Raw genomic sequence first — 25,489 nt, forward strand, 5'->3', positions numbered from 1 at the left:
TTCCCATCAAAATCAGTCTGAAGAAGAATCCCGACCAGAAATATCACCTATCCATGTTCTCCAGAGATGCTGCCTGACCCGCTGAGTTACTCCAACAATTTGTGTATTTTTGGGGATGTATATTACTGGTTTATGCATCATCACCAGGTCTAATCGTGGAATTCTTTATCCCAACGCACTGTAGAAATACTTTCACCATAGCTACACACCCCTACATCAAAGCCTTGCAGGAATGGACAATAAATGCCTGCATGCATGTGATGCCCAGATCCTGGGAAAATGTCAACCCCCATTATTGGCTTGAAACCCTTAAGATGAGGGATGCGACTGGCCATGAAACATTAGAGAAATATGGTACAGGTACTGGGCCTCTGCGAAATGAAAAAATATATAACTATTACTGAAGATGAAAATTGCATAATGTTGAAGCAAACTGGCCTACGCATAAATATAGATTTTGTTGAAGCATGTTGAAAGATAATATTATTTTACTGGGCTAAATTCCAAGAGTCAATTATGATTAAATCACAGGACAAATATCATTAAATCCAACAAGGCATTTATTAAGATTTTTATTTTCCTGGTCTCATAATTCTAAGTAATTTTGATCACATTTGTATCAATCTGGACAATTCAACTGATGAACTTTAAAACTGATCCCATTTATAATCCTTTTGTTGGCAGGTTGATCACTGGTTGGAATTCAGCAGCACAAGACTGGTGAGCTCTGCATTGTTTCCTGCAGCAATACAAGAGCTTGACTGTGCACTCTCTCTCAGGACCTACCTAGTTGGCCATGAGTTGACCATAGCTGATCTTTGTGTATGGGCAGCATTGAAAGGTTGGTAAAATAAATGTATTATTATAACATTTTAAAAATTGTGTTCATTTGAAGGTTATTTGTAATTTAATAATTTTGAAATTGCCACTTAAATTTGTTAATGGCTATAAGTGTCCACACAAATTGAGAATGCCTGTGATGGGAAGAGGGATTAAGCAAACTGCAACAGCCATTTCTTGAATCTGGAAGCAAGTGGAGGAAGATGTTTACGTCTGGCTACAAATGTTGTTGAATGGTTTTGAGAATAAAAAATTGAAATGTTTCTATTCCTCAATGTTTTTGAATTTCTTGAATATGAATATGCCATAAATAGTGTTTTCCAAAGAATGTTAATTTAACACAAACATTTTTCTAGCTCTGAGGGGGAAACCTTTTATCACTGGCAGATTGTACAACAGTGAATAATAGAGGTCGGAAGATAATAATGAATCATTGATGTGGGAGTAAAATTGTGAAATTACCATTTTTTAAATGGCAGTCACTTTCATAATTTTATTATTAAGACAATATTTTTATCAACAGGAAGTAACCTTTGTCAGAAGCAGATAAATCAGAATAAGATACCAACTCATGTTAAACGATGGTACAACTTCCTTGGCTCCCAGGATGCATTTCAGTCGATTGATAAAAAGTGGACAGTGTTAACACCACAGAGTAAAACGGTAAATACGCAGGTTTCGAAAATGTTATTGATTAGTAACAGAATGCATTAGTGACTTCGCAAAGAGCTGTATTAAAATTGTAATATTGTATAACTGTCACACTGGCTGATTGCAGTCTCGTCATAATATCCAAGCTTACACATCTCTGCCCAAGGATTACTTGTTTTTCTGAATGCCATTTAATTGTCTCTTGGACCTTGTGTTTTATTCTAGCATCATACAGTATTAATTTAGCAGTGTCATTGCAATTATATAGGTCTGTATTCAATGCCTGTCCTTGGCTTTGAAGTGAATCAACTATTATCGTCCTGGGAATGTTAGGGTAAGAATTTCCAAAGTGTGCACTCTGCAACAATGAAGCAACATTGACTGATTTGTAAATCAGGATGGTGAGTGGTGGGGGACATCCGTGCCCGTGCCACCTTTTTTCCTTCCAGATGATAGCAGCAATTTGGAAGGTGGTTTTGAATTGCCTTTTATGCTAAATCCAGTGCATATTATAGATGGTATGTTCTGCCGTTACTTTGTCTGATTGTAGAGAATGAAAGTTCACCTGCAATACACAATTGTCAGTATCAGCATCGTTGATTGAGATGCTTTTGCAATGCTTTTTTCAGTGTAGAACAAAATATGATAAAGTGGGTAAACATGATTATTCTCTCACACCTCCAAATCTATAGCTATCGAGTAACTTGTCACAAGATAATCTGTTTCTATTTTAATCAGAAGTCACTGGGCATGTGGTGGTAAGCAAACTTAATCATAGAAGTAATTTTGACAATTTGATACTAGTCATGTTTTTGTTCTCAGTAAATTGACAAATTAAGTTACTTAAGAATAACTTGATAAATCTGACAAATTGAGCGCTTTGCTCAGTCACGCAATTCCCTTTTTTAGAATCATGTATTGCTTTTCTCTTTTGGAAACATTTTTAATTACTACTGATTATATTTTAAGGAAATCCTTAAATAGTGTTATTTTATAAAGGGACTCAACAGTTTTTGACATTGATTCCTGGTATGGTAGCTTGTTCAATGAGAAGAGATTTTAGCAGACTGCTGATATTCTCAAGAGTTTAGAAATTAAAAAATGTAATTAACAACTAACTTGAGATCAGTTACCATTTTAAGAAGTTCTTAATTTCTATCATTCTCTTTGTGTAGCTACTCCCTAACTTCATCTGTGAAATTATCAATGTAAATAAAAAAAGATCAATAGCTATTGGTTGCTCTTTAATGCTTTAAAAGCTGCAATCAAATTATCCTTTAGCAGTAGTAGCTCTTGTATTCTTTTGGTACTTAAGTCTTCAGATGAAAGGCCATTTTTATTATGCACAAGGGCCCTTTAGGACCAATTACAATTTAGGACTTTAGGCCCTTTAGGACTCATTACAACCAATCTTAAGTGCCTTTCTCCTGCTGATCAATCCTAAATGCTGTTAGGAAGCAACTTTTAAAATTTCAAACACTAAAATTTTTGTCTGCAATACAGCACTTTACTACTTTGCATGAGCTAAAAGCTTAAATTGTTCTCTTCCGATCACTCAACTACCATTAATTCGAGATGGCCTTAAAGCCAAGTTCTATGAATTTTATTTTCAGCTATTGTGTGGACTTTAGAACATGCTTCGTTGAAGTCCATTTCGCGAACAGCTATGCTTAATCCTCGTTTGCTTCAAAACCTTTGCAGATAATGGAGAAGAAAGAGGATCAGGGAAAATTTGCTGAGCTGCCTGGTGCTGAAATTGGGAAAGTAGTAGTAAGGTTTCCACCTGAAGCCAGTGGGTGAGTTCTGAATCACAATTTCTAGCTTTAAATTTCTAGGAATTATATAGGTTTAGAAACATAGAAAATAGATGCAGGAGGAGGCCATTTGGCCCTTCGAGCCAGCACCGCCATTCATTGTGATCATGGCTGATCATCCACAATCAGTAACCCGTGCCTGCCTTCTCCCTATATCCCTTGATTCCGCTAGCCCCTCGGGCTCAATCTATCTCTCTTTTAAATTCATCCAGTTGGCCTCCACTGCCTTCTGTGGCAGAGAATTCCATAAATTCACAACTCTCTGGGTGAAAATGTTTTTTCTCATCTCAGTTTTAAATAGCCCCCCCATTATTCTTAGACAATGGCTCCTGGTTCTGGACTCTCCCAACATTGGGAACGTTTTTCCTGCATCTAGTTTGTCCAGTCCTTTTATAATTTTATATTTCTATATTTCCTTTCATCCTTCTAAATTCCGTTATATACAAGCCCAGTCTTTTCAATCTTTCCTCATGACAGTCCCGCCATCCTGGGGATTAACTTCGTGAGCCTACGCTGCACTGCCTCAATAGCAAGGATATGCTTCCTCAAATTAGGAGACCAAAATTGTACACAATACTCCAGATGTGGTATCCACAATATCACCAGGGCCCTGTACAACTGCCGAAGGACCTTTTCACTCCTATACTCAAATCCTCTCGTTATGAAGGCGAACATGCCATTAGCTTTCTTCACTGTACCTGCATGTTTACTTTCAGTGACTGGTGTACAAAGCCACCCAGGTCTCTTTGCACTTCCCTTTTTCCTAATCTGACACCATTTGAGATAATAATCTGCCTCCTTGTTCTTGCCACCAAAATGGATAACCTCACATTTATCTACATTATACTGCTTCTGCCATGCATTTGCCTACTCACTCAACCTATCCAAGTCACCCTGCAACCTCCCAGCATCGTATTCAGAGTTCACACTGTCACCCAGCTTTGTGTCATCTGCAAATTTGCTGGTGTTACTTTTAATCCAATCATCTAAATCATTAATATATATTGTAAATAGTTGCAGTCCCAGCATCGAGCCTTGCGGCACTCCACTCGCCACTGCTTGCCATTCTGACGGGGACCCTATTCCTACTCTTTGTTTCCTGTTTGCCAACCATAGAAACATAGAAACATAGAAAATAGGTGCAGGAGTAGGCCATTCGGCCCTTCGAGCCTGCACCGCCATTCAATATGATCATGGCTGATCATCCAACTCAGTATCCTGTACCTGCCTTCTCTCCATACCCCCTGATCCCTTTAGCTACAAGGGCCACATCTAACTCCCTCTTAAATATAGCCAATGAACTGGCCTCAACTACCTTCTGTGGCAGAGAATTCCAGAGATTCACCACTCTCTGTGTGAAATTTTTTTTTCTCATCTCGGTCCCATTCTCTATCCATGTCAATACCCTACCCCCGATGCCATGTGCTCTAATTTTGCCCATTAATCTCCTGTGTGGGACCTTATCAAAGGCTTTCTGAAAATCTGGATATACTACATCCACTGGCTCTCCTTCATCCATTTTACTTGTCACATCCTCAAAAAATTCCAGATGATTAGTCAAGCAGGATTTCCCCTTTTAAACATCAAAATAAATGTCCAATGATGAGGTGAATTGGTTGGACCAAACCATTTAATGCATTAAGAAACGCTTGGCATCTGGACGCAGTGACTTATATTTCTCATTATTTTTATTAAATCCTTACATTGTCCCTCTAACCTGTTTCAGACCTACAAATTTACTGCTTGCACTTGTTCCTCTCTGGACTTTAATCTCATTGTTTCTTCCCTTGACTCCCCTTCCTTATCTTGCCATTCCACTGTTTCTGGCCACTTCTTTAGCCAACAAAACACCAAATCTCTTTCTCAAAACTACTTTAGTTATGCAAATTAAAACACACCTCTTTGGGTCTCTTTCGTACAGTTTTAATTCCTGTCTCAATTAAGTATTAGTGAAGAGCCTTACCACAATATTGTAATTTAAATATGCCATAAATACATAGACATTTTCTTCAAATTCTGCATAAGGTTTTGCAATTAATGTTGCAGGAAAATGTAATATGTGATTGTTTACAGTAAGTATTGCTACTGAGGTGTATCTTTCATTGTTTCCAATTCATTTATTTGTCAAGTACAGTTATTTACATATTGGTCACGCGAAAGCTGCACTCCTGAATCAGCATTACCAAGTGAGCTTTAAGGGGAAACTCATCATGAGATTTGATGACACCAATCCTGAGAAGGAGAAAGAAGACTTTGAGAAGGTGGTTATTGAATTGTATTTATTAAATCCATCTTGATACACTTCGAACTACAGTGACCAAAACGCAAATGGTTGGAGTAACTCAGCGGGTCAGGCAGCATGTGTCCACTGATGTCTAACCTGCTGAGCTCCTTCACCACTTTGTTTTGTTCAAGATTCCATCATCTGCCATTCCTTGGGTTTCTCTAGAACTATTGAAACTTTTGCCCCAAAAGAAAATGTTCACTTAGTACATCATATAACTGTTAAGGTCTGATGTGGATGTGTTTGTTCGTGTGTGTGTGTGTTTGTTCATGTGTTTGTTTGTTTGTGTATAATCGTATCTTCTTGAAAAAAATTACACTCCAACGGTAAAATGTTTACATATTCCGGTAGAGATTTTTCCCCGTGGAGACCAAAACTATTTATCTGAAAATTTTAGGCTTTATTTCTCGACTTATTAGTGAAAATGTTTAAAAATACTTTGAATTTTAAATGGTTTTTACTTTAAAATAATTCCTCACAGCCTCCAACACACTTTGATACAAAGTTGCAAGACAAGAACACTGGCAGGAACACTGCATTTATCTGCTCAATGGCATCTCACAGCAAGTGCACCCGCCATTTGCAACAATGTTGCCATCATAGCTCCTGGCAGGACAGGAGGGGGAGGGTCAATTGGTATTGCAATTGGGGATTGGGAATTTTTTCTTTCAACTCCAGTGCTGGGGGAGGCTCACGACCTATGATCTTTGCTGAGTAGTGCTCGAATCTTGCCTTCAGCAACGGGTTGAGTTGGAGGACCACACCTCCCATGGGTAGGGGACGGGTGCGTTGGGGGAGCAGACCCAACGGGTCTGCACTTGGTCTAGTATAAAGTAAAAGGCATGATTATTTCAGTATATTGAGAACATACTGCTGCCAGTTCCTTTTAAATTTTTAATCAGCATAACATTTGTTATATTGCTATCTGAGCAACATTTACCCAGACACTAAATTAAAATCTGAGCAAACAACTTTAAAAAAAAAAGCCATTATGAAAATCAGTCAATTATGGTTTTCAAACTTAATTATTTTGTTGTAGTTCATCATTTCTTGGGGTTTGTCCTCTTGCTGACCTTCCAACAATAAGATCTTGTGAATATTTTATGGAACACAGTGGCACTAAACCTAAAATAGATTGTACCCTTTGAGTTTCAAAAGTACTGCAGTATCGTTGTAGAAACTTGCAATGTTGCTTGCTACAGCTTAAATTTGCATTATGCAACTGAGAAACATTAGGAGCAAGTTACTTTGTTAAACACCTGTATCTTTTAGATTTTATTTGGAATCTATAACATGGAATAAAATGAAGATAGTTGCCTTACTATTCCAGGCAGTTGATTTGTTTGCATACTAACTTACTTTTTTTAGGTTATCTTGGAAGACGTATCAATGCTACAGATAAAACCTGACCGATTTACATATACTTCAGATCATTTTGACATTATAATGCAGTATGCAGATAAATTGATTAGAGATGGGAAAGCTTATGCAGATGACACTCCTGCAGAACAAATGAAACAAGAACGGGAGCAAAGAATTGAGTCTAAACATAGGAAGAATTGTAAGTATTAAAATTCTGCATGCTGTCAGTCTAGGTTATCAAATGTTTATTTGTTGTCTATTCTCTACTTAAAAGACCATACTTAAATGTCCCAATTTCTCAATGGGACTTAGTGGCTAGCTACTTGACTGCAGTGAAAAATATCCAGTGCATTCAGAACAAATTCATTCCCCTTCACTTTTTCCACATTCCACGTTACAACATTCTAAAATTGATTAAATTCATTTTTTTAATCATCAATCTACACACAATCCACCATAATAAAAAAGTGAAAACTGGTGTTTAGAATTTTTTGCTCGGTAATTAAAAAGAAATAACTGAAATATCACATTTACATAACTATACAGACACTTTACTCAGTACTTTGTTGCCTTTGGCAACGATTACAGCCTCAAGTCGTCTTGGGTATGATGCTACAAGCTTGGCACACCTGTATTTGGGTCATTTCTCCCATTCTTCTCTGCAGATCCTCTCAAGCTTTGTCAGGTTGATGGGAACGTCGATGCACAGCTATTTTCAGGTGCCTCCAGAGATGTTCGATCGGGTTAAAGTCTGGGCTCTGGCTGGGCCACTCAAGGACATTCATGGACTTGTCAAGAAGCCACTCCTGCGTTGTCTTGGCTGTGTGCTTAATGTCATTGTCCTGTTGGAAGGTGAACCTCCGCCCCAGACTGAGGTCTAGAACGCTCTGGCGCAGATTTTCATCAAGGATCTCTCTGTACTTTGCTCCGTTCATCTTTCCCTCGATCCTGACTAGTCTCCCATTCCTGCCGCTGAAAACCATCCTCACAGCATGATGCTGCCACCATCATGCTTCACCGTAGGTATGGTATTGGCCAGGTGATGAGCGGTGCCTGGTTTCCTCCAGACGTGACGCTTGGCATTCAGGCCAAAGAGTTCAATCTTGGTTTCATCAGACCAGAGAATCTTGTTTGGCAAACCCCAAGTGGGCTGTCATGTGCCTTTTACTGATGAGTGGCTTCTGTCTGGCTACTCTATCATAAAGGCCTGATTGGTGGAGTGTTGCAGATATGCAGCTCCACCAATCATTCTGGAAGGTTTTCCCACCTCCACAGAGGAACTCTAGAACTCTGTCAGAGTGACCATTGGGTTCTTGGTCACCCCCCCGACCAAGGCCCTTTTCCCCCAATTGCTCAGTTTGCCCGGGCAGCCAGCTCGATGAAGAGTCATGGTGGTTCCAAAGTTCTTCCATTTAAGATTGACGGAGGCCACTATGCTCTTCAGGACCTGCAATGCTGCAGAAATTGTTTTATAAAGTTCCTCAGATCTGTCTCAACACAATCCTGTCTCAGAGGTCTACGGACAATTCCTTCATCTTCATGGCTTGGCTTTTGCTCTGACATACATTGAAAACAGTGGGATCTTATATAGACAGGTGTGTGGCTTTCCAAATCATGTCCAATCTATTTAATTTACCACTGGTGGACATGAATCAAGTTGTAGAAACATCTCAAGGATAATCAATGGAAACAGGATGAACCAAAGCTCAATTTTGAGTGTCATAGGGTCTGAATACTTATGTAAACGTGATATTTCAGTTATTTATTTTTAATTACTTTGCAAACATTTCTAAACACCTGTTTTTGCTTCTGCATTCTGGGGTATTGTGTGTAAATTGATGATCAAATAAAATGAATTTAATCCATTTTAAAATAAGGCTGTAATCTAATAAAATGTGGAAAAAGTGAAGGGGGCTGAATACTTTCTGAATGCACTGAACCAATGTCCTTCATTTCCCAACAACCGTAGGGATAATAGCCATGAGGGGCATGGATTTATTGTTTCATGGAAAGATGCATTAAAAAAAACATTGTTGTACAACAGGTAGTTTGAATTTCTAAACCTTTCCAATAGAATAGTGAGCGATGATTCGATAGCGACCTTCAAAAGACAATTGGATCAGTACTTGAAGAAAATACTAGAGATCTGGCAATCTGAATGGGTCTTTTGAAAGAGTTCCAATAGACTATTTAGTTTAGTTTAGAGATACAGCACGGAAACGGGCCCTTCGGCACACAGAGTCCGATGCCGATCTGCAATCCTAGCACACTAACGCTATCCTACACATAAAAGGGACAATTTACAATTATACCAAGCTAATTAACCTGCACACCTATACGCCTTTGGAGTGTGGGAGGAATCCGGAGACCCTGGAGAAAACCCACGCAGGTCACGGGGAGAACGTCCAAATTCCATACAGACAAGCACCCGTAGTCAGGATCGAACTTGGGTCTCTGGTGCTGTAACTCTACTGCTGTGCCACTGTGCTGCTATAGGGTGGCGACTGTACCAATTATATCTTCTTAGGCAAATTATCTCCTTCGATTGCAAAGTGCAGTTTCTGGGTGGGGGTGCTTTTGCCTGGTGATGAAAGTTCAGACCAGAATATCAGTGCTCTGCTGAGTTGATATTCCAACTGTACTGCTATACTTTGCAATCCACAGTTTTAAATTAAAGTGACACAAAAAAACCCCACTCTGGAGTTATAGTCAATCGTGATTATTAGCATTTATTGGGAATGTGTTCATTAATATAACATTTGTTTAGATTTAACTCCTCCTTTAATTGCCACTGTTCCCTGCTTTTTTTGTAGCTGTGGAACAGAACATTCGCATGTGGGAAGAGATGAAGAATGGATCAGAATTTGGGCAAACCTGCTGTTTACGAGTGAAGATTGACATGACCTCCAACAACGGTTGCCTCAGGGACCCCACAATCTACCGATGCAAAAATGCACCACATCCCCGTACGGGACTCAAATACAGGTGCAATATATCAGCCGTATTTAGGTTTTGCACATAAAATGCCAGAGTATAGATATTATTATCTTAAAGGACACAAAGTGCTGGGGTAATTCAGCGGGTCAGGCAGCATCCCAGGAGAACATAGATAGATGACCTTTCGGATTGAAGAAGGATCTTGAATTGAAACGTCACCTATTAAAGTTCTCCAAGGATGGTTCCTGACCCACTGCGTTACCCCAGGATGGTAAAGATGGCAATTGGCATGTTTATCAGACAGGTTGCTGAGTATACAAATGCCACCACCACCTCTGCCACCTCCCTTATTATCGCTCGGCTTTCCAGTATTGCACTGGGCCGTGGCAAGGCTGATATATCAATGTAGTGAATGGGAGACACTTGCCATCCTCCTGTTGCAATAACATAGGTCATTCAGGAAATTGGTTCATTATTGTGAATTGTTTATGCAAATGCAAGTTTATGCATGTTGCCTATTTCGTGGGTCAGGGAATGCCTGTGCCTTCAATGAACTGGAATCATGCCTTCGAACTTGAGAAACCAGGAGTAGGTGGGATATAGATGCCACTGCACGATTAGGCTATTATATTCTACTTTGTGCTGGATGGCATTGAGGGCCTTCAGGGAATAGTTAATTATGTCGAAAGGAAGGTGCAGAAAGAGCTATTTAATAAGATGTAGCTCATCATTCTCAAATGTTACTATAGAAATAAATTTAACAAACTGAAAACATTGTAGAAAATTTGAACAGAAAGATATATATTAGGACATTTTTTAGGAAATGCTTATTAAACAGCTTGGAAGTATTGAACAAAGTGGTTTGAAAGATTACTTAGAATGTTATTCTTAAAAACGCTAAGAGTTAATTGAGGTATCGTGATAAACTGCTGTGGTTTATTAGTCATGCTTGAATCTTCATCTCTCTGTTTGCAGAATTTACCCAACATATGACTTTGCCTGCCCAATAGTGGACAGTATTGAAGATGTCACACATGCATTAAGGACAACTGAGTATCATGACCGGGATGAACAGTATTACTGGATAATAGATGCTCTGGAAATTCGAAAGCCCTACATATGGGAGTACAGCCGGCTTAACCTAAATAACACTGTACTATCAAAGAGGAAGCTCACGTGGTTTGTCAACGAGGGATTGGTAGATGGATGGTATGGATGTGTGTGCTATAATTAAGCATGACAAATGTTTTACTTTTTTTTCAATTTTAAATTGAAATACACTGAGATTGTTCTCATCATAATGTTTTCTTGGGAATACCATCTCTTATCCACAACTTCTATTGTTAGGGATGATCCTCGGTTTCCAACAGTGCGTGGAGTCCTGCGGAGAGGAATGACCGTTGAGGGATTGAAGCAGTTTATTGCTGCTCAAGTGAGTAGAAAGTTAGCTGAATGGCTTCCAGCATAGATTTGTATCGTCTTACAAATTTTATTGCTTTTGACGATTTACGGTAAAAATTTGTAGTATTGTTTCATATACAAATGCCTAAACATAGAATAAACTTTCTGATGCAGGGTGGCTCCAGATCAGTTGTAAATATGGAGTGGGACAAAATCTGGGCTTTCAACAAAAAGGTAAATGTATGATATGATCAGCTTCTTTGCACCTTGCTGAATAACATCTGCTTTTGATTGCTCTTTTTGTTGAATTCTGTGTTCTTTTTCTGGTGTGAATTTAGTGTGTAAAAATGACAGCTTTTGTGAGGAAAATGGAATGTTCTTGTGAATGGTTACATGGTGAATGTTGCTCTATTGCTTTTTAAAAAGTACTAAAGATCAAACTTTGGTGCAAATTGTTTATTTTTGTGTTTGAATAAGAATATGAAAAGAAAGAAAAACATTCTCACTATTCTGTAACCTAAAATGTACAAATAATCTGTCAATTAAACACAAACTATGCATTGCATTTTCTGCTTTTCAAGCTGCAAGTTAACTGTAACAAGGTATTACTTATTTTCTGCTCTAATTAGTGTTAGGTTTACTACAGCTTGAAAAGCATGGCAAGAATGCTTTAAAGTTCAAAGTGTGTGCAAAGTTGACCATCTTTTCAGCTATTGCAGTTATGGTATGGTTTTCTGCATATTTTGAGGGAAATGATTATATACTTTAAGCTTGTACAGTTTTAAAAAAGTGGCAGTAATTATTTAGTATTCAAATTTTGCATTAACAAGACACCAGGACATTAATACAGCTTGATTTTTATCTTTTTCATCCCAAAACCGGTAAATACAGGGCGGGCATATTTATTGTCCTTAGTTAACTGTACAATCTTTTGTTATGTTTTTAATTTAAAGTGCAGAAAAATCAGATGTAGTTGTCACCTTTTAAAAAAAAGTTATTGGAAACGGGCCGCCTTTTGTTATTATGCACATAGTATAATGTACTATAATAACTGTACATTATATAATATGAAATATCTTGCATAGCACTAGATGATGCCGAGTGCACATCCCTGAATTTGTAACTTTCCCTTTGGAAGAGGACATGGCATAGTTTACAAACCTTTAAATTACTGCCAGCATAGATGACAAATAGGATTATATGACAATTAATTGAGTGCAGAAATACCATTCCAGGACTTTGGCTAGCTTGAACAAAGTCTTAATGTAAACCATTTGTATTTGATTTGTTAAACTGATTTCTAGCTAACAACCATTTTGCTTGCACTACTGTATCATTTTTTCTACCTTAACCTTTATTTCCTCTCGTCTACAATTATGAAGGAATGGCTTTTAATGTTCATTTAGCTCGTATTGTGGATTGTTTGTTGCTGCACTTAACTGAAAATCAAGATATTATTATGGTCATTTTTTATTTATAATTGATTTGAGGAATAAAACTTTATTATATAAGCACTTCAAGTATTTTCCACAGAAAATAGCACTGCGCACAAGCAGCAATACACTCGTTGAAGCAGTCTCTCACTTTTCAAATAATTCATTTTCACCAGTACTTCAATTGGCAGTTGAATGCATCAAGCCAAACAATTCCATGTGTCCTTATTTTGCAAATTGCATGTAATTGAAAATAGAATATTATTTTAGATTATGCAGATAAAATGAGCAAACCTGTTTTTCAGGTTATCGATCCAGTTGCACCTCGTTACACTGCATTATTGCAAGATGAGGTAGTGCCTGTGCATGTGCCTGAGGCCAAGGAAGAAGTGAAGGATGTGGCCAAGCATCCCAAGGTAATAGAGTTAAGAAAAAAATCAGTCTTGCTGTCTTACTGACACAAACTATCCACATGTTATTCAGACATCCATCTGAAGAAGGGTTTCGGCCCGAAACGTTGCCTATTTCCTTCGCTCCATAGATGCTGCTGCACCCGCTGAGTTTCTCCAGCTTTTTTGTGTAACCTCCTATCCACATGTTAACCTAGTTCTGATGTGAACAGCCTATCTTGCTGGTCCATAAAGTCAAAAGTTCTGGTGTCATGGTCTGAGTGAAAGTGATCTTCTGAGGATGTTCCTCCACATAAATGTCCCTTTCCCAGTGATTTTAAAAAAATATATACTTTAAATATTTCTGCCATTCAGAGACTTAAAAAAAAATTATTAAATGAACTTCTTGAATTGAAATTAAATTCTGAAGACATGTTCAAACTTCACCACAGTGGCTATGGAATTGATTAGTAATCTAGGTCAAATCTAGATTAAATGGCTAGCACCAGTAATAGTATCATGAGTCTATTTGATTCTTATTTTATTGCAAAATAATCCCTTAATTCAGTGTTAATGTATGTAATAGTGTCACGGAAAGTAGCCTATCAGGTTGCATTACAGCTCGTTTTAGGCACAGCTCTGCCCAAAACTGCAAGAATTTGCAGAGTTGTGGATGTCGCCCAGTAATCATACAGATCAGACTCCCAACCTTTGACTCCATCTACACTTCACGACGCCTCAGAAAAGCAGCAAACATAATCAAAGATTTGTCCCACCCCGGTCATTTCTCCTTCTCCCCGCTCCCATCATCCAGAAGATACAGAAGTTTGAAAGCGTGCAACACCAGACTCGGGAACAGCTTATTCCCCTCTAGCTTCAGGCCTCAAAATGGTACTACCATAAGCAAGGGCACAGTCTGATTGGATGGCGTGCAAAGAAAAAAGATTTTTACAGTACACGTGACAATAATAAACCTAAACCTGTTTTGTACCGTGTTTTTTTTGTTGTTGTCAGAATCTAGATGTAGGGCTGAAGCCTGTATGGTATGGAACCAAGGTGCTTATTGAGGGAGCAGATGCAGAAACATTCGCTGAGGGAGAAATGGTTACTTTCATCAATTGGGGTAACATTTACATCACTAAAATTAACAGGTAGGAAAGTATGGAAGTTGCTACTATTTTGAGAGGACCTAAACTTTATTTGATTATTTTAGGGTCTTTTCAAGAATTCAGAATATATATTTGCTTTAATGAAACTTTCTGTTTTAGAGATTCCCGAGGAAAAGTTGCATCGCTTGAAGCAAAGTTAAATCTAGAGAACAAGGATTACAAGAAAACAACAAAGATTACATGGTTAGCTGAGACTGTGCAAGCTCCATTGATTCCCACAGTATGTGTCCACTATGAGCATCTAATAAGTAAACCTGTCATTGGCAAGGATGAAGATTTCAAAGAATATGTTAACCGAAACAACAAGGTAATTATTTATAATGCTTGCCTGTTAGTATTAGTTACCACTTAGAAATTCAGTAATATGAATGGATTATTCTTGTACAAAACATGTTATTCGTGTACATAACATGGGTTAGGCTGCATTTTGAGAGGATACATATACCTATGTATCCTCTCCAACATTCAGTTTCATGTTTTCTCTGAAACAAAAAGGCCAAAATGTGTTTCAAGAGTGTTTAATAATCATATGCCCCAAAACGGAACAATGAAATTCTTTCTTGCAGCAGCACAACAGATATGTAAACAGGGGATTCTGCAACATGATAATCGACAACAAAAACAAAGTTTGGTATATATAAAAACCCAACAAACATAATAGTGCAAAGCCAAAAACAATGTCCCCCAAGTCTATGTAGTTTGGAGCTTAGTTGGAGATTATTGTGTTTAATAGTCTGATGGTTGTTGGGAAGAAGCTGCTCCAGAACCTGGACGTTATAGTTTTTAGGCTCCTAAACCTTCTTCCTGATGGAAGGAGTGAAGTGAGTGTAGGCAGGATGGTGTAAGTCTCTGATGATATTGTCTGCCTTTTTGAGTGAATGATTAACTGAAAAGAAAATATTTTTTTTAGAAAGAAGAACTGATGTTGGGTGATCCCTGTCTGAGAGATTTGAAAAAAGGAGATATAATTCAGCTGCAAAGAAGAGGATTTTTTATCTGTGACCAGACGTATGAACCAGTTAGGTGAGTTGTTGTAGTGATATGACTCGTTACATGGGAAGAATATCCAACTAAAGAAAAGGTATTTATGTGTAGGAAGGAACTGGAGATGCTGGTTTAAACTGAAACTTGGGTTTAATGATCTGATGGTAGGAGATTTGTGTTTAAGCGGTGACAAAAATGTAACTATCATTAGATATGCTAACTTTCTCATTTTCATCATTTTTCATTTAATGCAATAAAAGCCACTAAAGTATGTCAGATCATTCATTGGCATCATAGTCTATTGTAATATTAGCCTTAAGACACATATGTGGAGATCCAAGTTCTCTCCAGCTTATGAATACCTAGTCTATGTACATTCTTGCGTTGTGAATATTTCACATGAACGGAATTCGGCTATATATATATATATACACACACACACACACACACACACACACACACACACACACACACACACACACACACACACACACACACACACACACACACACACACACACACACATATATATATATATATATACACACACACACACACACACACACACACACATATAGATATATAGAGATATATATATATAGAGATATATGTAACGTTTCAGGCCAAAACCCTTCTTCAGACCTGAAACATTTCGGCCCGAAACGTTACCTATTTCCTTTGCTCCATAGATGCTGCTGCACCCTCTGAGTTTCTCCAACATTTTTGTGTACCTTCAATTTTCCAGCATCTGCAGTTCCTTCTTGAACACATATATATATACACAAGCTAGTTTGTACTGTTTCCATATTCAAAGAGCTACATAATACCACAAAAAAAAGCTTTTTAAAAAGGAGTGTTAATAATTTGATTGACATCAGCCGTGTGATTTGCTGGTTTTAATTTAGTCCATACAGTTGCAAAGAATCTCCTTGTGTTTTGATCTACATCCCTGACGGACATACCAAGGAAATGCCTACTTCTGGTTCCAAGGAGAAGAGTAAATCTGATACAGTCAAAGCGGTAAGAATGACTATTCAAGTGTATAGACTGTTAACATTTTTCTTTAATCTCAATTAATGTTCTCTTGTGGAAATTCATCATTTATTCACATCTTAGAATCCTCTAGTGGTCCTTGGCATTATAGATGCCAGTCTTCAGCCAATTCCATAAAGTCCATGTGAGAGCAAGAAACATTAAAGTCACTGGAGATAGCAAAGGTTATATGCCATAAGAACATTCTGGCAATAGTTTAGAAGACCTTTTCTCCAGACTTTCCACACCCTTGACCCAGCTGTTCCAGTAGAGCTTCAACACGGACACCCATGCAACAATGTAAAACATTACCTGGGTATATCAAGTCCACAATAAGAAGCAAAAATAGAATCCTCCCAATTACTGTCCCGTTAGTTTAATCTTCATCAACAAAATGATGGAACAGATAATTGTTAGTGCCATCAAGCAGTACGCAGAATTTCCAGTCAATGTGGGCTATTAGTTTCTTACACAAAAACTGTTCCCATTTATGTCCCGAGGAGTTCAGTTCAGGGCCATCCAGAAGAAGTGTCGATCCGAAATGTCGACAGTCGATTTCCCTCCAGAGATACATGGAGTGCAGCACCTGAACATACCTTAAGCAATGCTGGCAAACATATCTCATTCAAACACACATGCACAAAAAATCACACATTTGACAGCACCCAGTGGAGAATACCACAATTGTTGACAATTTCCCACTAAATGCAGGCCATATATTAAAGAAATGCCAGAAACCTGGAAGACAGGCAACCAATTGAGAATGGAGTATAAAACAAGAATCTTCTCTACCTCTCGCCACTAGACACTCGGGAGCATCAACAGTGTCACCACAACATACTCTATATCTAATACCAGGATATCATTAGCATTTTTCCGTAGGACAACATCATAAGCACCAAGGTTCTAATTACACCCAGTCAGCACTAATGGGCTATGCCATTCACTATGCCAAAACATTTCAATCTGTCACAGCAAAAGATTACCAGGAGAACAGTGGTAAAAAAAATTCAAGTAATATCTCCGTGTCTCCTTGAAAATGTGTAATTTCCCTACCAAATCCTGGGAATACTTCATGCATGACTTTCCAATGTGATGAAGGAGCATTGAAGACCTTGCAGTGAGCCCAGCATAAATGGTGAAAGAATGGAGCATGTTCCACAGTCTACTCATCTACTTGTTAAGCACTTTCCGCCACACCTATAGTAGAGTAAGCAGATCTCACACTGATCTTCGCAACTACCTCGGAACTCAAAGAACTGGAGAGGAAACAAATAATGTTTGACTCCCTAGGGACTACCTATGACCGACAAATAATCAACACTTCAGCAACAAATCTCACACACTCACACTCTCTCTCTCCCTTTATTGAATGAGTTCATGTTGTACCATCTCTCACTTTCCATAAACTTTGAGTGAAACACAGCAAATATGCCTCTAAATTACCTGCTTCTTTAAGACAAACTATGACATCCAATCTACTTTAAATTAAAATTAAACCAGTCATATGAGGACTTTCTTTTTAATTGCCATTAAAACACAAAGTACTTCTGGTATAACACCTGGATAAGCGCTTAACCAAGAAAGCCAAGCCCAATTCCAAAGTAGTAGCTAAACTATTTATACATACTATAAGGACAATAACGTACCTCATATTCAGTAATAAGCTGCCTACATGTTGACAAACACACAAGCTAAATGTTTAACCAAGAAACATAATCCATACAAATAGCAAATTATTTGTATTCTAAGATCTAGTTTCACTGATTTTATAACCATTTTTTTTTTAAATTCCTTTAGGTTAAAACTGATTCTGCAGCTACAAATGTTTCATCACCTGCCTCAACAAATGATGCAATAAACCTTAATGCACTTTACAATAAAGTAGCTCAACAAGGTGAGGTGGTGCGTGAACTAAAGGTAAAGAAAGCATCGAAAGAGGAGGTGGATATTGCAATTAAAGGATTGGTAACTTTAAAGGCTGAATATAAGCAAAAGAGTGGTACTGAATACAAGCCTGGCAAGCCACCAGCATCAAATGACAGTCCTCTCCCTGCACCCAAGACCACAGACACGAATATTAGCAAAGTTCTCTATGACAAGGTGTCTCAACAAGGAGAGGTGGTTCGAAAACTCAAAGCTGAAAAAGCAGCCAAGGTACATTGTTTCAACTTTACTTCCTCTTTAGAATATGTAAACAAGTATAATTGCTTTTCACTGACAAATAATTGCAGGTTTTTAATTAGCTTTGATTGAACTTTTGTTATTTAACTGGTTCCTCACGATGCCAAAATATAGGTAAATGTAAATCAAGCATATAAAACCAACTGGAAAATAAAACGATAGGCACTGGAAATGTAAAGAAAAAAAAATACTTGAAAAACTCAGAAGGTCAAATGGTATCTGGGAAGAAATGGGAAGGGTTTCTGGTCAAAGACCCGTATCAGACTGGTCCTGTAAAGCCCCTGTCCCACTTAGGAAACCTGAACGGAAACCTCTGGTTTCCATGCGGTTCCCAGAGGTGTTTGTCAGTCTCCCCACCTGCTTCCACTACCTGCAACCACCTGCAACCTCCGGGAACCGCACGGAAACCTTGGGTGGGGCGCAAAGTCTCCAGAGGTTTCCGTTCAGGTTTCCTAAGTGGGACAAGGGCATAACACTTTGGACCTGAAACCTTGACCATTTCTCTTTTCGCAGATGCTGCCTGACCTGTGTTTTGTAGCATTTTCTTTCTTTATTTCAGATGAAACTAGCTTTCCACTTGCTTTCTACATAAAGTCTCTAATGATGCAATCACTGTCTTGCATTGAATTGTTAAAATTTCCTTAGCCTTTTTCACAATATGTAATAACTTTTAATTGATGCAAGCATGGGACGATGAAGCAGCCGTATTTTTAAGGTGTGGTGAGGTGGATATTTTCTATCCTAATCTAGCTACACTATTGTTTTATTCTGCATATATTCTCACTAGCCAAGCATTCAGAAATACATGTTGAAATATTGGAATAGTGAAGTCTTCTGCCTGGTAGTCCAGGCCTTGGATTGATATACATTCTCTTGGCTCAGTCAAAAGTGGCACTATGGAAGATTGAGAGGAGATGAGGATTTTCCTTTCAAGTTGTTATGGTGGTGGCGCTTCTGTAACGACGATGGCGGGTTGTGCAGTCTCAATTCTGGTGAGATCTGACGGCTCACAAGTCCAATTCATGAGCCGCACACTCAAGGGCAGTGGGGGCAGATAAAGGTAATCGTGGGGGGCAGCCTTCCTCCTCTCGCTGGCTTTGGTAAGTCGCTGTAGACGGCACTCCTCGAAGCTGCTGGCTGCTGTTCACACTGCTGCGCGCCAGCGTGTGCTGTCGCTGGCGCAAGCTTCCAGTTGCTTGGGCGCAAGACCACAATAGTGGAGATGGTCCTTGACGCAATCTTTGTACCACTTCCTCGGATGCCCATGTTTCCTTTCTCCTTGGGAGAGCGCGCCATAGAAGAGGCATGCGGGTTTCATCCATCCTGATGACGTGCCCAGTCCATCGGAGTTGTGCTTTGATGATCATTGCCTCGATGCTTGTGAAGCTGGATCTATCCAATACTTCAAGGTTGGGCACTTTGTCCTGCCAGCGAATGCCAATCAATGGTGGACCGTTACGAGCGCATATGGGACTTCTCAAGTTGACGGATGTGATTCCTCTACAAGGTCCACGTTTCACAGCCATAGAGCAGGCTGGAAAGCACAACTGCTTTGTAGACTTTGAGTTTAGTTGACAGCTTGACGATGTGGTGGTTCAACACTTGTCACTTATTTAGCACAAAATATCAGTACATCCCCCTTTTCCGCTCGTAAAAAAATTCTATCACCTTTTTTGTGATTTCACATCACAAATACAAAGGTGGTCTATTTGTGTGTAATTTGAAAACAAAATTGTGGTTATTTTACTTGCAATGCAAGTGCAATATGAAGACAAAGAAGCATGCTGATTCAGAAACCGTATATGTTTATTTCTATCTAACAGTTTCTGGATTTCTATGTGTTTCTATTTTGTTTAATTTTTGTTTTTATACAATTATCTCTTTATGGTTCAGGTTCAGGTGGATGAAGCAGTGAAAATACTTAAAGACTTAAAAACTGAGTTTAAACAGAAGACTGGTGAGGAATATAAACCAGGAAAGTCACCTGTTGTAGTGGCAGAAGCAGTAACTCCAGCCAGGGTCGTCTGCTCTACAGAAGCGTCGGGACTTGAAGAGAAAACACTGTATAGCAAGGTGGCAGAACAAGGAGAGGTTGTACGCAAACTTAAAGCAGAGAAAGTTTCAAAGGTAACACAGTAGGATTTTTCAATTATTGAACCCATTGCGAGTCATAGAAAAGAGTAAAAAGTAGCCATGCGTTCAGTTTGTTATAGTCCAAAGAAATGTGCTTCTCTGCTCAAACTGAGATGGATATTTAAGTTGAAGGAAGGCATTGACCAAGGTATGAATTATAAATGAAGATTTGGATAATAACACTGACATTCAGGATGCTACCTTCCATTAGAAGCTGGAAACAATCCCATATTGCTGAGAAATATTTCTATATTCATTAGCTTCGTTCCTCGTATAGTGGAGTCCAAAAAACTCGTTAAATTGGCACCAATCTCAGTCAATAAAACTAGAAGTGCACTGCCCACACATCTTAAACACATGACTTGGGTTGTCCTGAATTGAGTCAATACTCTTCTTATCCCCAGGGCAGGAAGGCCTTCCTGATGGATTAGGTTTTCCATTTTTGGTTCTATAAGTTTAGTGTATATTATAGTTTAATGTAACATGATCTTAGTGACATTATGCAATCTAAATTTGGTTTCATCATTTTTTCATGTCTCTCCCTTAATTTTTCCAGGCTTTGATGGATGCTGCTATTGCCTTGCTTCTTGATTTGAAGGTCCAGTACAAAGCTTTAACGGGATCAGAGTATAAACCAGCTGCTGGTGGTGATGACCGGAGCAAAAATAAGAAAGAGAAACAAAATAAATCTGAGAAGCAGAATAAATCTGAAAAACAAGAGGAAAACAAGAAAAACACATCAAAAGAGCAGGAGCAAGGTTCAAGCAGTGGAGGCGCTGGTGAAGGTCAAGGGGCGAAGAAGCAGACCCGGTGAGTAAACATCCAGACACATTTAATAAAATGGCGCTGCTAAGAGTAGAGACTTGATAAACAAGATCATTATTTGGAAACCGAGAGACACAGCACGGAAACAGGCCCTTCAGCCCACCGAATCCGCGCCAACCTGCGATCTCAGCACACTAACACGATCCTACACACAAAGGGCCAATTTACACATACACCAAGCCAATTAACCTACAAACCTGCACGTCTTTGGAATGGAGGACCGAAGATTTTGGAAAAAACACATGTGGTCACAGGGAGAACGTACAAACTCCGTACAGACAGCACCCGTAGTCTGGATCCAACCCGGGCCTCCAGCACTGTAAGGCAGCAACTCTATCGCTGCGCCACCTTGGCTGCCCATATTTTGAGTTCCCATTTGGCCCCAATCTGAAAATCCGATCAAATGGGAAATTCACTCTGATAGCACAAAAATTGTCAAGTCGGGAATACAACCTCATTTAATCTGTCTGCATTTGATTCAATTTTTAAATAAGCGTTTACTTTTATAGAAGTTGTTAAATGCCAAATAATGACACACTTATGTGGGCACACCTGCATATATCTTTGAATCTACCTTGGATTTCCTGAGCAAAAGCAGGAACTGGGAAGGTCACGTTTAGGATACCGTTGACATGCTTGAAACAAATGTTAATGTTACATTTTATTTGCTCCTCATGAAAGTGAGGGATACATGTGCTAAACATTTTGCTACCAGATGTCAGTGGAAATGGTTGGGAAAAAGATGGGCCAAGTACCAAATAAAAGAATGCATCCAAACCTACTCCCGCCCATGGTCTGAGAATACCTTCTGAGCATCGGTGTCGGCACACTTACTATGCTACATTTTTGTAGACCATTACGTTGATATTGTGTTCAACATCAAACTCATGGAATTATTGATGATAAATGTTTGTTCAATTGTCTTTAAAATCCAAGAGGAGCAGTAATTCATTAAAAGGATAAGCACACATAAGTGGATTGAATGCTATCTTTCTATGATGTAGAATTCCTCAAATAAACCTTAAGATGCTCTCAATAATGCTACATAGAGTTTATAAAGGCGCAAGAAGAGATATATTTTATTAGTGCATTGCCTGTGGAATTTTGCTTTTGTCATGGAGTCTGGAAGTATGGAAATATTTTTGAAAATGGGCCCAAGAACTTTTTATTATAAAATTTAGATTCTGCTAGAATTTAAAAACTTTAAATGTAGAATTTATTGAATAATCAGAAGGTTAATTTTGTTATACTTCTAGGAATGTGAAACTAGAAATGTAAAGCATGTGAGGGAGTTATTCCTATTACTAATTATTAGTCACTATTGCTTCTGACTGATGCTCTTTTTATAGATTGGGCCTCGAAGCTAAAAAAGAGGAGAATCTGGCAGATTGGTATTCACAAGTAAGTGTGTGATTATCTTTTCTTTATTAGCCGGACAGGAAGTAGTATTATAGTTGTGTGAATGGCATTTTCGTGCTATTGAGTTGCCCTGAAACCAACCCAAATGCTTTTGTGCCCATTCAGTGTAATTAGCGAAAGTGTTTTGGTGTACTCAATAGTGCATTCCTGCAAACAGCAATTGCACTTGGCGTAGCATATGAGCTGTCTTGATTGTTGGTATCTGCTATGATACATTAATTGTGATGGTTTGAAAGCACCCGCCATTATTTTTGTAGTATAGTCCGATATTGTTACTTACTTTTCTATTTGTTTTTGTTGAATGTGGTTATCTGTCTGTCTGTCTGTCTGTCTGTCTGTCTGTCTGTCTGTCTGTCTGTCTGTCTGTCTGTCTGTCTGTCAACTGAGTTTAAAAATAACTCGTAATTAAAAACATTTTAATTATGAGTAAATAACCAATAAATTAAAAACATTTTAATTCTAAATTGAAATATCTAAGAAGCATGAGGTTCGTTTTAACCTGCATTGATCAATTCCTGCCTTGATTATGAAGTTGTTTTCGGCTTCTTCACGTTATTACAGCAGTAAGATGTCTTCCTGATTGTAATTGTAATTCATTTGTAGTTAATTTATTAGCCAAGTATGTAACCATGCAAGGAATTTGATTTGCCAACAGTCAAAAAAGCAACAAGATACATAACCACATAAAAATTAAACTGCCACCACAACGGAGTGTGAGAATCCCCAGGGCACACAGCCTAAGCGGAGACCCACAGCCATCATTTCAATATCCTGACCACACACACGCTCCTTCACCACGATGTGACCAGAGTTGTACCGACCGCTGTCACTCCCTCTGCAGCCCCTGTCCGCCGAACAGTCAGAAAGCCGTCCACACTCGCACTGGACTCCAGAAGCTCCTGCGGTTGGAGCTCCTGCAGTCAATCCCTAACAAACGGACTGCCAGCTCCACGATGTTAAAGCCTCAGTGCAGATGGAGATACGATGAAAAAGTTGCAGCTCCGTGAAGGAAAGAGATTTAAAAAAGTTTCCCCCAACCCCCACCCTCACATAATATAAAAACTAAAAGGCACACTAAAAACACTGTGTCCTTCATAATGTTTGGGACAAAGACCTAGCGTTTATTTATTTATTTGCCTCTGTATTCCACAATTTGAGATTTGTAATTGGGGAAAAAAAATCACATGTGGTTAAAGTGCACATTGTCAGCTTTTAATAAAGGGCATTTTTCTACATTTTGGTTTCACCATGTAGACATTACAGCTGTGTTTATACATACTCCCCCCCCCCCCCCCCCCCCCCCCCCCCCCCAAATTCAGGACATCTTAATGTTTGGGACAGCAATGTCATGTAAACGAAAATAGCCATGTTTAGTATTTTGTTGCATATCCTTTGCATGCAATGACTGCTTGAAATCTGCGATTCATGGACATGACCAGTTGCTGGGTGTCTTCTCTGGCGATGCTCTGCCAGGCCTGAATTGCAGTCATCTTTAGTTTTTCCTTGTTTTGGTGGCTAGTTCCCTTCAGTTTTCTTTCAGCATATAAAAGGCATGCTCAATTGGGTTTAGATCGGGTGATTGACATGGCCACTCAAGAATTTACAATTTTTTAGTTTTTAAAAACTCCTATGTTGCTTTAGCAGTATGTTTGGCATCATCGTCTTGCTGTAGAATGAACTGCCGGTCAATGAGATTTGAGGCATTTGTTTGAACTTGTGCAGATAGGATGTGTCTATACACTTCGGAATTCATTATGCTACTACCATCAGCAGTTGTCTCATCAATCAAGATAAGTGAGCCAGTACCTTCAGCAGCCATTAATGCCCTGGCCATACCACCTCTACCACTGCGTTTCACAGATGACATGGTATGGTTTGGACCTTGGGCAGTTCCTTCTCTCCTCCATAGTTTGGTCTTGCCATCACTCTGATTTAGGTTAATCTTCGTCTCATCTGTCCACAAGATCTTTGTCAAGAACTGTGGCTGCTCTTTTAAGTACTTCTTGGCAAACAGTAACGTGGCCATCCTATTTTTGCAGTTAACCAGTGATTTGCATCTTGCAGTGTAGCAGTATTTCTGTTCATGAAGTCTTCTGCGGACAGTGATCATTGACAAATCCACACCTGAGGACTATTTCTGATCTGTCAGACAGGTGTTGGGGATTTTTCTTTATTATAGAGAAAATTCTTCTGTCATCAGCTGTGGAGGTCTTCCTTGGCCTGCCAATCCCTTTGCGATTAGTAAGCTCATCAGTGCTCTCTTTCTTCTTAATGATGTTCTAAACAGTTGATTTTGGTAAGCCTAAGGTATGGCTGATGTCTGTAACAGTTTTATTCTTGTTTCTCAGTCTCACAATGGCTTCTTTGACTTTCATTGGCACAACGTTGATCCACATGTTGATAAACAGCAATAAAAGTTTCCAAAGGTGATTGACTAGGTGCTGAGAGCTCTCTTATACCTGCATTAAGGACACAATTAAACACATCTGAGCAATTACGCCTGTGAAGCCATGTGTCCCAAACATTATGGTGCCCTGAAATGGGGGGACTATGTATAAACACAGCTGTAATTTCTACATGGTGAAACCAAAATCTGACAATGGCCTTTAATAAAATCTGATAATGAATACAG

At 38.8% G+C, this 25,489-nt stretch overlaps 1 protein-coding gene across 1 annotated transcript in view; it reads left to right on the forward strand.

Moving 5' to 3' along the window:
• The window catches only part of eprs1 (glutamyl-prolyl-tRNA synthetase 1), a 58,777-nt gene that overhangs the window by 18,304 nt on the left and 14,984 nt on the right, over positions 1-25,489 (forward strand). The window contains exons 4-21 of the mRNA XM_055639718.1: positions 685-841; positions 1,364-1,503; positions 3,193-3,287; positions 5,440-5,566; positions 6,958-7,150; positions 9,765-9,936; positions 10,864-11,097; positions 11,236-11,320; positions 11,464-11,523; positions 13,028-13,138; positions 14,126-14,262; positions 14,380-14,587; positions 15,191-15,303; positions 16,170-16,284; positions 18,097-18,453; positions 20,374-20,607; positions 21,170-21,423; positions 22,788-22,839. Coding sequence (XP_055495693.1) covers positions 685-841; positions 1,364-1,503; positions 3,193-3,287; positions 5,440-5,566; positions 6,958-7,150; positions 9,765-9,936; positions 10,864-11,097; positions 11,236-11,320; positions 11,464-11,523; positions 13,028-13,138; positions 14,126-14,262; positions 14,380-14,587; positions 15,191-15,303; positions 16,170-16,284; positions 18,097-18,453; positions 20,374-20,607; positions 21,170-21,423; positions 22,788-22,839 — 2,844 coding nt within the window. The remainder of the gene's footprint in view (positions 1-684; positions 842-1,363; positions 1,504-3,192; positions 3,288-5,439; positions 5,567-6,957; positions 7,151-9,764; positions 9,937-10,863; positions 11,098-11,235; positions 11,321-11,463; positions 11,524-13,027; positions 13,139-14,125; positions 14,263-14,379; positions 14,588-15,190; positions 15,304-16,169; positions 16,285-18,096; positions 18,454-20,373; positions 20,608-21,169; positions 21,424-22,787; positions 22,840-25,489) is intronic.

Source organism: Leucoraja erinacea, chromosome 8 (assembly GCF_028641065.1).
Source record: "Leucoraja erinacea ecotype New England chromosome 8, Leri_hhj_1, whole genome shotgun sequence".
NCBI lineage: Eukaryota > Metazoa > Chordata > Chondrichthyes > Rajiformes > Rajidae > Leucoraja > Leucoraja erinaceus.